General features: G+C 39.5%; 2 gene segments (V, D, J or C); both read left to right on the forward strand.

Annotated features, from left to right (window-relative positions):
• The first annotated feature begins 5,624 nt into the window (after positions 1-5,624).
• On the forward strand, positions 5,625-6,088 carry LOC115576115 (Ig heavy chain V region 914-like). The segment is given in 2 exon segments: positions 5,625-5,673; positions 5,760-6,088. Coding segments are annotated over 2 exon segments (363 nt in total).
• Positions 6,089-12,853: 6,765 nt separating this feature from the next.
• LOC115576149 (immunoglobulin heavy variable 4-59-like) lies at positions 12,854-13,267 on the forward strand (the record flags this gene model as incomplete). The annotated part of the segment is given in 2 exon segments: positions 12,854-12,893; positions 12,984-13,267. Coding segments are annotated over 2 exon segments (324 nt in total), but the record flags the coding sequence as incomplete, so codon positions are not given.
• Between the last annotated feature and the right edge of the window lie 1,122 nt (positions 13,268-14,389).

The following is a 14,389-nucleotide window of genomic DNA, read 5'->3' on the forward strand; positions in this document are numbered from 1 at the left end:
CTTTTTATTATCATTAAAACATCTGCCCCATTTTACAGCTCTTATAAAAATATGTTATTACTTGTATAAACTGTAATTTTACAGTCAAAATTAGCTCACAAATGAAGTGATAGTTTAAGCCATCAAATTGTATGTGCTCATAAGTCTTTGATGCATAAAGGTTCTTTTCATGATGAAAAAAGAGAGTAAATGCTTCAGTATGTTTCTGTCCCAACTTCAGCCAGGCTTTAGTTTTTCATTTGTCTGTTCCCTGTTTTTCCACACTAACTCTCATGTCATGTCAGACTCTGCCACTCCCTCCTGCTCTGCATTACCTGCTGATTATATTCACCTGGCCTGCCCCACCCCCATACTCACCTGCTCCTCATCAGCTAATCAGCCCCTCAGTGTATGTACCGGTCCTTTTCCCTCAGTTCTTTGCCAGATTGTCTAGTATGTTCACCTAGCTCTCCAGCACTCTGTCATTCTGATTCTGATTCTGATCCCGGTCTTGCCTGTTCGAGTGTTGACCTGCCTTCTTGGACTTCGGACTTTCCCTGTTGCCTGCTCCTACTGGATTTGTTTGCTACGCTGATTGACCACCTGGTTTGACCTCCGCTTCTGAACCGTTTTCTGTGTCGTGCTACTGGGTTCTTGCCTGCCATTTTATGAAACCTGACACTCTCACTGAATCAAGTTTTATGTCTTCAGTTGTATAGTTTTATTTCAGATATTACAGTATCGCCCATTACTATCATTGATGTTTGTCCATTCATTCACAAACTTGAACAACACTTATCTTTTTGTTTGTTTTTGAGATGATGTTTTATTGAAATAACATAAAACAGTTTAGCAGATTCTGCATCAAACACTGAACGGATTCCAGTCATATAATCAGCTAACTTCAGTCCAGATCAAGATTTCAAGTTTTTATAAAAGAAAATGAGTTCTTTAGTTTAGTTTATTAAGAATTTATTGTGTCCTTGTGGTAATCGTGAAACAAATGGAACAAAACATTATTCTACAATGAGAAAGTCCAAAGTGAATAGCAATGGAGAATAGATCCATCTAAACATTTAGTGCCCAAAGCATGATTCCTTTATGAAGGAGCTCTCCCCCTTTATTACTAATTTATTAGCTATTTGATAAATCTAATCTAATATGTAAGAGATAATGCATAGAACGGCGGTCACTATCGGGAAAATAGGTCGACAGGACGAACCTTTGCGTCGGGGTCTGATTCGTCCTGAAGGGACTAATTTTCCCGATATTGACCGCCGTTCTATGCATTATCCTGCTTATTACACGGAAACTTGCCAACACGAAAAAAAACTTGACACAGTGTGTCTTTTTACAATTTATTTGTTAGCGTTCATAGTGTTTTTCAGCAGAGAAATATAGTTTGCCAAACCGACGACCTTTCGCTTCTCCCTCTTCGCTGCTTTCCTTTCTTTTTCTTTTCTTGACCGGTGGCGACAACTCAGCCTTTTTTCAAGAGTTGAAATCACCGTATTTTCCAAGAATATTAAAGTTAGTGTGAAACTCATCAATACTAGTGGCCTAGGAGTACGTTTTTCTGATATGAAGTAGACTACAGATCCGCTGACGTCGCTTAGCGACCGAAGACGCTGGGGTGAGAAGTGACCGGACTACTTGCGGAGTAAAGATTTTAGAGCACGGAGTGCTACGAAATAAGTGAATCAGAGGCAAAAAGGCCACTTTCCTTGACAACGGTCAAATATGCTTAGCAGCGGTCAATTATACGAAAAATAATTGACCGCAGAACGTTGGGGAGGCCCATTCAAGTGAATGAAGCATTCTACAACATTAAGAAGAGCCGTGTAATAAAAAAGCATAATAGAATGAGTTGCAATATTGCACACAATTCAACAATAATGTTTGCTTTATATCCTTCATAATGATATTTTATATCTATATCTTACCTACGGGAATAAGAACAAAATGATACCTTACACAAGACTACATTTCTGAATCTTAAACATTATTTTACCATTTAATTGAATACAACTTACAAATGGTTACGAGAGCATTTTGTCTATTACAAAACGTTTTTCTATTTCACTGATATTGTCCATGCCTTTGCATCCTGACATAAATGCAATCAAAAGGCCAGTTCATTTTGTCATGTAGCTTCTGTCACATTCTACTGTAACTAACCTAGCTGTAGCAGTAACACTAAAAGTCTGAGCTCTTTAAACTTCACATTATCAAGAGCCGTTTTGTGTCCCACTGCACATCTGACACCTCACCTATTTTAGCCTTTTGGTTCCAAACTTTATATTTTATTAATCTGTGTATTAATCGATTTATTTAAGTTACTATACAGTGAAATTAGATTTAAAAAATGATAAAAACTAAATAATCGGAAAAACAGTGTTGATCATTTGCATACAGCCACGTTTGGGTTAGTAGTGTACTCATTGGTCAGGTGTTGACCTGTTGACCTATGACCTGAAGGCTTGACGACGTCAAAATAAGCGCGCACGGAGCTCACAGTGAGCTAACTTAGCCAACGAACATTTGCTGAAAATATAAATGGACATCAGAAAGTGGTTACATGGTGGTGCTGCTGCTTCTGCAAGGCCTCCTTTGGCTCTGCCGCTGACGGAAGAGGGAGCATGTGTAGCCAGAGCCTCCACTTTTGAAGAGCAGGAGCCTGCAGCCAATGTTAGCCGTGACAGCAGCAACCATGGCAACGATGCAGCTGCGGCTAGCGGGAGCGCTAGCTGCCGAAGACAAACCATTGATGATCTTGGGACTGAACAGCCTAATCAAGTTGTTTTACAACATTACCCAGCCAGCATTTCCAGTTGGAGGAAGCGTCCATTTGTCTCTACTTGGTACCACAACCGTGACTGGCTTGAATACAGCGTCAAAGCGGATTCAGCAAAAATGCAGTGGAGAGAGATCGAGGATTGCTTAATCATGATCTCGGCACTTGTCAATTCAGAGCAACTACAAACAAATATATACAATACACTTCCTCACTGGTCACTGAAATAAAACTATTACAAAATTAAAGATATCTACAAATTCAATACAATAATGTTTCTGAATTTTGTGGAATCTAAATGTGTCATTTGAAGATGAAAAATAATGTTACAGTTTCTCTCATAAAATCACTAGAGGACAGTCAGTGACAAGTTTGTATCTCATCTGTTACCTAAAGGAGACTCTGTGTTCTCATTAATATTACAGTTTTTCTCAATTGTTTACACACAAAAACTGGTACTTCAGACACAATGACCACAACATGTAACTCATGCACCAACCCCCTGAACCAATTCTGCTAAACTAGAAGCACAATTCCTGCTTTACATTCAAATTGCAGTTCTAAAACACACTTTTTTCAAAACACTACACACAATTCTCTGCATTTGGCACAATTTTCATGAGGAAAATATCTTGTTGTCACAAAGAACACACTGTCATTCAAAATTCTAAAGTGAATTGCCTTACTATGCACACTGACTCATCAAATGGGCAAACACCTAGACACCCTAAACAACACACTCATTCCACCAGATCAGCTCAGGTACATTGTCATTTGGGACAACGTAAGTTTCCACTGGACTGCTCTGGTTAGTAACTGGTTCACTGCCCAACCACGCTTTATCTCCCTCCATATTCTCCATTCCTCAATCCTATTGAGAATTTTTTTTAAAGTGTATGACCGAAATCCACAAATGCGTATACCCCTTCTCCAAGCTATGGAAGATGCATGTGGATATATAGCAGTTGGTGCTTTTCATGGCTGGATTCACCATGCTAGGTGATGTTTCTCTTGCTGCTTGGCCAGGGAAAACATTGCTTGTGATGTGGATGAGGTGCTGTGGCTGGACCGAAACAGAGGAGATCATGCTGCACAGTTTGTTTTTTTTTAATAGTTTTTTTTTACTGTAACTGTGTCCAGTAAATTCTTCTGTTGTTTTGTAGGTAGACCGTATATTGTTGTATATGCACTTTGTGTTGGTTGAGATGTACACTGTGTACATTGTTTTTGTGGGAAAAATAAAATATATCTGTTACCGTGTATTTGTGTGTTCTGAGTATAAAAACAATATTCTCAAATATTTTACAACACACTTATGTATGTACTGACTGTAGTAAGTGTAACTGAACAAAAAAGGCCTTTATGATGTCAAAGTCATTATGATGAATGAAGAAGTGTTTTCCATTCATCATAGTGTTTTACACTGAGCACATCAGTGTTCAACTGGTTCTTATAAATGTCTATTCATTTGATGGTTTGTGTGTGTCATTTGAAAACAAAATACCATTTTGAGAAGAAATAACATTGTTTTGAATGTAAAGTTTAATTTTGCAGGAGAATTGAGGGGTTTTGCCCATTGTGTGTGTGATTTTTGATTTGTGTGTAGAGTTCTGAGAGCATGAGGCATGCTTTCAGAAAATGTGTGTAAACAATCGAGAAAAACTTTAACTGACATTAGAGTCGCGATGCTGGAGGATGTAGTGGAGTGCTGTGTTCACAACATCATCAACAGACCTGTTTGCTTTGTAGGTGAACTGTAGGACTCCAGTAGTGGGTCAGTGATGGTTTTCATTACCAGTGAAGGACTTCATTACCAAAGAGGTCAGAAAAAGATGGAGAGACACAATCAGGACTGGTTTCTTTGCTGGGGTTCTGTTTCTTAAAGAGTCCGTTGACATCTCTCTCCAGGATAGAGAGAGTTTTCATTTTGGTGGGGGGAAGAGGGCACAGAGGTGGGCCACGGTGGAAAAGCAGGTGGTCCTGTCGAGGTTGGGGAGGGGGAGATCCTGGGCTGGAGCTCATGAAGGGTGTCACGGGGATTGTGGGTGGCTATAGGTTTATACACTGCTCAAAAAAATTAAAGGAACACTTTGAAAACACATCAGATCTCAATGTGAAAACAAATTATGTTGGATATCTATACAGATATGGACAGGGCAATGTCTTAGGAACGAAAGGATGCCACATCTTTTAATGGAAATAAAAGTTTTCAGCCTACAGAGAGCTTACACCCCGAAAATCTACGTGAAATAATGATGTGGCAGGCTAGTCCATTTTGCCAACATTTAATTTCTGCAACTCAAAATGCTTCTCAATATCTTGTGTGGCCCCCACTTGCTTGTATGCATGCTTGAAAATGTCGTGGCATGCTCCTAATGAGACAACGGATGGTGTCTTGTGGGATGTCCTCCCAGATCTGTGTAAGGGCATCCCTGAGCTCCTGTAAAGTCTGAGGAGCAACCTGGCGGCGCCTGATGGACCGAAACATAATGTCCCAGAGATGTTCTATCGGGTTTAAGTCAGGTGATCGTGAGGGCCATTCAATTGTATCAATTTCTTCATCACCTTTGACTGACTCAGAGTAGTAGATGTAGCTACTGTCATACTGTCCTAAATAGCAGCAACCTACTCCATCTGTGAGATTCTCCAGGCCTTTTAGCCACTGGTTCAGATTCTGTCAGCGTCTGACCAGTAAACAATCATTCGCCAGTTTCACCAAACAGTGACTGAGATCCAAGTCAAATCCAGTTCCTCCCTGTGAGGAGGAGTCAATGCAAAACTCAGATGTCTTCCTCCTCTACTTATCTGACTGCAGAGAGGATGACAGAGAACAGTGGACACACAGTTTAACATGATGGACTATAGGACAGGACTGCTGCTGTTAACTGTCTGCTGGGCAGGTGAACATCTACACTGATCTTAATTTTTAGATAACTTTTATTCGTGCTGCCAAGCCAATGACACACATATGTTTTTGTCTCAGCAGGTGTTGATGGTCAGACTCTGACAGAATCTGAACCAGTGGTTAAAAGGCCTGGAGAATCTCACAGATTGACCTGTACAGCCTCTGGATTCACATTCAGCAGCTACTGGATGCACTGGATCAGACAGGCTCCTGGAAAAGGACTGGAGTGGCTTGCTCAGATCTATCCTGGCAGTGGCAGCACTTACTACTCTGAGTCATTCAAAGGCCAGTTTACCTTCTCCAGAGACAACAGCAGACAGCAGGTGTATCTGCAGATGAACAGTCTGAAGACTGAAGATTCTGCTGTTTATTATTGTGCTCGACAGCCACAGTGACTCGAGTTGGTTGAGCAGCTGGAAAAGCCCAAGCATGAAGTCTTTTAAATCATGCACAATTATGGTATAATTTGAAATCTGTTCCTGAGAAATATTGATAGATATCATTAAATGAAAATAGATAGATAGATACTTTGTTCATCCCCTCAGGGAAATTCTAAGTTTGTCTCTCCTCTGTTACTTAAAGGAGACTCTGTGTTCTCATTAATATTAACTGACTGACTCTCAACACTCAGATGTAGTTTTTGCATTTTGTCTCACAGGTTTCAGTTCCTGAGCAGCTGTTTTCCTCTTGAGGCTCCAAGTTTCTCTGTATGTCTTCAAACATCTGCTGACACTGAAATGATTAAAAACCTTTCATGCCAACCAGCAGCATCAGACAGAAGTTTTCATACTGTTTACATGATGCTGTCTGCTGTCACTTTGCTGCAAATACAGGAAGAACACTAAGTGATCAAATGCTGCAATAACAACAAGCTGTTGTTACATTTGAAGTTAATCTTAAATGTGATGTAGGAGGTACTGACAGTAAATACATTCTCTCAGGAAAACAGCTCACATCATATTTAAAGTGTTTTAATGATTTGAAAACATGCTGAACACACTGTAAACATGGCTTATAGAAAGCAACATTCTTGGTGGTTTCTCCTTTTGTTTCCATGACACATCATCATTAATATTGTAATGCTGATTTTAAAGAATATGTTTTCCATTATCTATGGTTCATGTAATATTCACAGAAAGAATAGTTGTGATAATCATTTACAGTTGTTTAATTTCTGTAAAAACAGGGACATTTTTCAAAATGTTCCAGTTGAGTGTGTAATGAAATGAAAATATCATGTGTAAAGCAGAAGTGATTTCCAGGCATGTTTTCACTCTGCAGATATAATAACAGTCAACAGACTCTTCTATTGGCTCCAGTCAGACCAACATTGATGCTTCATATGTTTGATTCTATGCAAACTCAGTGAGCTTCCTTGTTACTCAGCTATAAAAACTTCCCATCAGGCTGTCAGTGGAGTTCACAGCACGTCACTTTCAACATCAACCATGTTTTCTGTAGCTCTGCTGCTGCTGTTGGCAGCTGGATGTGAGTCTCTCTGGATTTGTCAAAGTCAGCACTTCTTCTTTTGCACTTTAAATTGATCATTTGTTACAAAACATTTTCTGTTTGTTTTTTTAACAGGTTTGAAGTGTGAACAGTTGACACAGCCAGCCTCTGTGACTGTGCAGCCAGGTCAACGTCTGACCATCACCTGTCAGGTCTCTTATTCTCTTAGCTACTGGACAGCTTGGATCAGACAGCCTGCAGGGAAAGGACTGGAGTGGATTGGAGTGAAAGGAACTGGAGGCTCATACTACAAAGATTCACTAAAGAACAAGTTCAGTATCGATTTAGACTCTTCCAGTAAAACAGTGACTCTAAATGGACAGAATGTGCAGTCTGAAGACACTGCTGTGTATTACTGTGCCAGAGAGCCACAATAACACAAACCATCAGTAGACCTGAACAAAAACCCCTCAGTGCCTGAACACTTGTAACATGAAGCCACCAGAGGAGGAGCCCACAGACCACTAAAGATTTCAACACCAGTTCACTGTTACAGTACAAAGAGGAAGAGACACATCAAACAAAATAAAAGAAACATGGGCTGTTTTTTGAAAATATTCAATGATGATACAATTGAATGGAGACATTTTGACTCAGAATATGTGAGTGAAATAATGACAATATTATTTCAGCTCACAACTGCATTCCAAAAGCGCTTTATCTAAACAAACATGAAACTTAAATAAGTTCTGTATTCGCTACTGCAGTTTAATTTCCCCTTTTGTCCTTTAACAGGTATGCCTCATAAAAACTTCAACGGAAAATTAACATTACAACACAAATAACAACATCTGTTGTCATTTCTTGATGATCTGATTAAAATATTATTACAAATACTCAATTAGTGGTAGTGTAAAATTGATCAGCTTGTCAAATTCTCAACATGATGCACACTTCTTTATAATGAGGGGCAACAAACTTAAATGCTAAGCAATGCTGTACAAAAACTCAACATGTCAAAATAAGGCGAAACTTTATTTTCTGTTCACAATTACAGAAATACATTTTTGTTCAAGAAAATCAACACAATGAGAGAATCATCATCTAAATTAAAACTGATTGATTCAGAATATTCTATCATAGTTCTGGTGTTTTCAGATATGTACTTAAATATTCTCTTTATGTAAATGTGTTCAATCTGACTAGTTAAACTTTTGTAAAGAATAAAAAAACTGAATCATAAAAATCATCAAAAAAAACGTTTAAAAATCATATTAACATTGTCTTACATGTGTGTCAAAATTAATGTTCATAACACAAGTTCAAGCTGTGACTCCCTGTAACAGGACAGTTGATACTCCTTGTACATCCTGTCAGTGTCCTTCTCTATGCAAAGTGAACTTCCTCACAGTCTGCTATAAAGACTTGATATGTGGCAGAGGCAAAGGAAGCCTTTAGGAGTAAAGATCCTGTAGGATTGAGGGAGGCCCAGAGAGAACTAAAAGATAAGTAGCATGGGAACAGCACAGTACACGGGTTATGGAGGTCTACTCATCAAAGAGCCCCAAGGAAATCTGGGACTCAATAAAGGAAATGACTAACATGAAGACTGACAGGAAAGGAATGTATATAATAAATGAAAGTGAGAAGGCAAATGAACTAAACAACTTTTATATAAGATTTGACTCTGATGCTGAGACTAACATTGAGAAGTGTAGGGATATGCTGGGCACACTAGTATATGATCCAGATGACAGAATAATGATAGACACTGAAGATGTAACTAAAGTCTTCAAGAAATTAAACATAAAAAAGCCTGCGGACAAGGCGGCATCTCACAGCCTTTATGCTCAAAACATTTGCAGAGGATCTGACCCTGGCCTGGAGCCCCCTGTATCAGCTCTCAGTTGACACAGGAGAAATACCCAGACTGTGGACATCAGCAATAATTATTCCGATCCCCAAGAAACCCTGCCCACAGGAAAATAGCGACTTTAGACCAGAAGCGCTTACTTCGGCAGTTATGAAATCATTTGAACGTATAATGGTCAGGAAAGTAAGGGATGAGGTGCAGGATCTTTTGGATCCCTACCAGTTTGCAGATATGGTAGAGGAACAGATGATGCAATTAACACAACAAACCATCTTGTTTTAAAACATTTGGAAAATAACACAGCATACGCAAGGCTTCTGTTTATGCATCTTACCTCTGGATTTAACATGATTCTCCCTCAGATCATGTTAAGAAAGCTCAAAGAATGTAATGTAAATACTTACTCGATCAGATGGTACTATGCATTCCTCACCAAGAGACAGCAAAGGGTGAGGATTAATTCAACCCTCTCTGATACACTGGAGATAAGTACAGGGGCCCCACAAGGCTGCGTAAGCACAGCTTTATTTACATTATATACAAATAACTGTCGAAGCCAGCATTCATGCAACTACATCATAGAATATTCAAATAATGCAGCCTTGTTAAATTTACTGACCCGGGAGTCAGACACAGCAATCTACAGATCAGAACTAGCCAATGTTTTTAAGTGGTGTGAGGAGCACAACCTATTATTAAATGTCAAGAAAACAAAAGAATTAATGTTCGATCCAAGGTCACTAGGTGACCAAAGCCCTGTGTTGATTAACCAGGATGAAATTGAACAAGTGTGTACATTTAAATACTTAGGACTGTACTTCGGTTCTCAGCTCAGATGGACAGATCAGGTAGAGCATGTTTGCTCAAAAATAAGTCAGTGTCGACACTTTTTACGTAGACTAAGGCTACATGGTGTTAATAAGGACACTATGTTGTTGTTCTATAGGGCTTCGATTGAATCACTTATAAGATACGGAATCACAACTTAGTTTGGTAACCTGCCTGTAAAATAAAAAGCACAACTGTAGAATCTGATTGAACGGGGGGAAAAATTATCGGTATGCCACCCCCATCCTCTCTCCAGGAAATCTTTGAGGAGACGGTGAGGAGGCAAGGCTACAAATCGCTGGTGATCTATATCATGCTCTTTCCAGTGAATATGAGTTGTTGCCATCAGGAAAAAGATATAGGGTACCAAACTGCAAGTTAAATAGATATAAACTGTCCTTCATACCTACCTCTATTAAATTATTGAATAGTGCAAGATAGTGTGTGTGTGTGTGTGTGTGAATGTGTGTATGTGAGTGAGAGATTCATAAAGGGACTGTGCAATAAAAACTATGGTATAGGGAAGTGCAATAGAATTCATGATGTTGTATAGGTATATGTGCAATAGGAAGGGTGTGTGCAAAAAGTGCAATGAAGAGTGTGTGTGTGTTCTGTGTTGATATGAATTTATGCTATACGTAAACAGACTTCCTCTTCTTTCCTCTTGTTTTTTTTGTTTTTTTGTACGTTTTATGTGTTCTGTGTTTTGTCATGTGCTATATGTGAACATGTGACGTTCTCTTGTGTACAAAACAAATTTCTCCTAAGGAAGACAATACAAGCAACTAACTAATGAATCATGCTGTCAGCTGCAGCAGAAGAAGACAACCTGAACACTTGTAACATGAAGCCACCAAAGAAGGAGCCCACAGACCACTAATGATTACAACACCAGTTCACTGTTAAAGTAAAGAGATTATCAGTCACATTAAACAATGATAAAGTAAAATGAATACAACATATTTCATTAGAATGCACGATAAAAATATCATTGAATGTAGCAGACATTATCTGAAAAGTCTCTTCTCTGTCTGACTCATAACTAATTAATTAATGACGACATTTTTTCAGCTCATAACTATGTTTTTAAAAGTTTTTCATTTCAAAGGAAAGAAAACATAAAATAAAATATTGTGTTTTTATTCCTACAGGACTTTTCTGTCCCCTGATTTCTGAATCATATTTAACTATCACCACTGATGCCCAGGTGCCCACCTCACAGGCCTCAAACATTTTTTTATTTTTTTACTATCTAATCTTGTTTTCTACAAGATGGTACTCATATATAATTCTTTGAATAAAGAGCAAAGCAGGACACAAAGTACAACTAGTGGGATTGACACTAGAGGCTGCTGAGAGGTCTGTATATTGACGAGCTATGAGCCACTTAGCATTCAGTGTTCAATGTTTAATAGTAATGACTGAATTCAAAAGGCCTCGAAGTTTAACTGAGGCCAATCTTGTCTTTATTTACTATTAGCTTTGTTTAATACCATGTTTGATCATCAAACCTCCACCAGTTAGGCTACTGTTCAAAGGTTAGAATGCCAAAACATTGTATTCGATGATACTGATTATAGTGAAGGTATTGTGCTTGCTTGTGATTTACTGAGCCAAACGATAACTTTCTATTTAATAATGTTTTACACAACGACCCAACCTTCGAACATTTGTGGACATTTTCTCAAAAGTTCACCCCTTGTTATAAAAATCTTTTTGAAATGACTTATATGGCTATTAGTCGTAACTTTGGTTTACACTATGATTTCAATATTTTTCCCTATCAACAGGTATTTTACATGACTATTTGTTTTACAATGATGGCAATTCAGATGTTGAACCTGAGTTAGACTTCTGTGAACCTCCAAAAGGTGTTCTGGCTGGAAGCTTTTGTTGCACTTTCACAGACGTCCAAAAAGAGTGAGACATTCAGATACTGAACCTGTTTTGAACATCAATGGACATCCATTCTACAGTTTGACCAAACTGTAACTGATATACAAGTCAAACCCAGTTCCTCCCAGTGAGGAGGAGTTGATGCAAAACTCAGATGTCTTCCTCCTCTACTTATCTGACTGCAGAGAGGATGACAGAGAACAGTGGACACACAGTTTAACATGATGGACTATAGGACAGGACTGCTGCTGTTAACTGTCTGCTGGGCAGGTGAACATCCCCAAAGAATTTGTTCAGACATATTTTCATTTGTGCTGGGACTGTAACTCATCACGTGTGTCCTTTTTTTTTGTCTTGAAAGGTGCTGATGGACAGACTCTGACAGAATCTGAACCAGTGGTTAAAAGGCCTGGAGAATCTCACAGATTGACCTGTACAGCCTCTGGATTCACATTCAGCGACTACTGGATGAACTGGGTCAGACCGGCTCCTGGAAAAGGACTGGAGTGGGTTGCTGCTATTTATGTAGCTACATCTACTGCCCTGAGTCAGTCAAAGGCTGGTTTACCATCTCCAGAGACAACAGCAGACAGCAGGTGTATCTGCAGATGAACAGTCTGAAGACTGAAGATTCTGCTGTTTATTATTGTGCTCGAGAGACACAGTGACTGGAGTTGGTTGAGCAGCTTTACAAAAACCTACAGTACTCATCTGTACTGTGCTGAAAGAGACCAAGCATGAAATATTTGATATCATACATTATTATATCATATTTTTAAATCTGTTTTCATTATCTATGGTTCATGTAATATTCACAGTAAGAATAGTTGTGATAATCATTTACAGTTGTTTCATCTCTTTTAAGCAGGGACATTTTCAAAATGTTCCAGTTGAGTGTGTAATGAAATGAAAATATCATGTGTAAAGCAGAGGTGATTTCCAGGCATGTTTTCACTCTGCAGATATAATAACAGTCAACAGACTCTTCTATTGGCTCCAGTCAGACCAACATTGATGCTTCATATGTTTGATTCTATGCAAACTCAGTGAGCTTCCTTGTTACTCAGCTATAAAAACTTCCCATCAGGCTGTCAGTGGAGTTCACAGGACGTCACTTTCAACATCAACTATGTTTTCTGTAGCTCTGCTGCTGCTGTTGGCAGCTGGATGTGAGTCTCTCTGGATTTGTCAAAGTCAACAGTTCTTCTTTTGCAGTTTAACTTGATGATTTGTTACAAAACATTTTGTTTTTTTAACAGGTGTGAAGTATGAACAGTTGACACAGCCAGCCTCTGTGACTGTGCAGCCAGGTCAACGTCTGACCATCACCTGTCAGGTCTCTTATTCTGTTAGTGACTACTGGACAGCTTGGATCAGACAGCCTGCAGGGAAAGGACTGGAGTGGATGAGTGATGACACTAACGTCAAAGATTCACTTAAGAACAAGTTCAGTGTCAATGTAGACTCTTCCAGTAACACAGTGACTCTGAATGGACAGAATGTGCAGTCTGAAGACATTGCTGTGTATTACTGTGCCAGACGAACCACAGTGAGAGACAATAATAGGAGAGTCATACAAAAACTACTTCCTCTATTTACCACCACTGGAAACATTCCCCTGTGTCAGTATCACATTTTTGTGAGCAACTGTTAGTCATGAATGTTCAGAGTTGTGACTCTATATTGAATTCTTACTTTATCTAAACTGAAATGTAAAATGTTAAATTGAATTGCACATTTGTCACACAAAAAGTCATGAAAAGAATCTTGTTTGGCCGTCCATGATCTCCCAAGAAACCTCTGAAATTAAGACGTTTTACAAATTTTAAAAATGTTATTAGTAGAGTAAAAGTCCTTTTAAGGATCATTCAAGTTTGATTTTTTTTATCAAAACTTCTGCCCAATTTTACTGCTCTTATCATCCATCCATCTTCTTCCACTTATCCGGGGCCGGGTCGCAGGGGCAGCTGTCTGAGTAAGGACACCCAGACTTCCCTTTCCCCGGATATTTCCTCCAGCTCTTCCGGGAGGATCCCAAGGCGTTCCCAGGACATAGTCACTCCAGCGTGTCCTGGTTCTTCTCGGGGTCTCCTCCTGGAGGGGCATGCCAGGAACACCTCCTGAGGAAGGCGTTCCGGGGGCGTCTGAAACAGATGCCCGAGCCACCTCAGCTGGCTCCTCTCGATGTGGAGGAGCAGCGGCTCTACTCCGAGCTCCTCACCCTATCTCCAAGGGAGCGCCCCGCCACCCTGCGGAGGAAACTCATTTTGGCTGCTTGTATCCGGGATGTTATTCTTTTGGTCATGACCCAAAGTTCATGACCACAGGTGAGGGTAGAAACGCAGATTGACCGGTCAATCGAGAGTTTCGCCTTTCGGCTCAGCTCTTTCTTCACCACGACAGACCGATACAACGAAAGCATTACTGCGGCCGTGTTGTATCTTCAAGCATGTATAAAAAAAAAAAAGGGGAGTTGTTGGTTTAGTTCAGTTTATTTATAGCATCCTCATTGATTTACTATCTTTCCTGTTTTTGGCTGATTTTCCAAAGTCCCTTTGGAGTAATTGCAGAGAACTCTGACCCCCTGGGGACTGACTCCTGATTGAAGAGTGGAAGCAGCTTGGGGTATTTACATCTCAGCCAATCATGGTGTGACGACACACTT

The sequence above is a fragment of the Sparus aurata genome, chromosome 23 (genome assembly GCF_900880675.1).
Source record: "Sparus aurata chromosome 23, fSpaAur1.1, whole genome shotgun sequence".
Taxonomy (NCBI): Eukaryota; Metazoa; Chordata; class Actinopteri; order Spariformes; family Sparidae; genus Sparus; species Sparus aurata.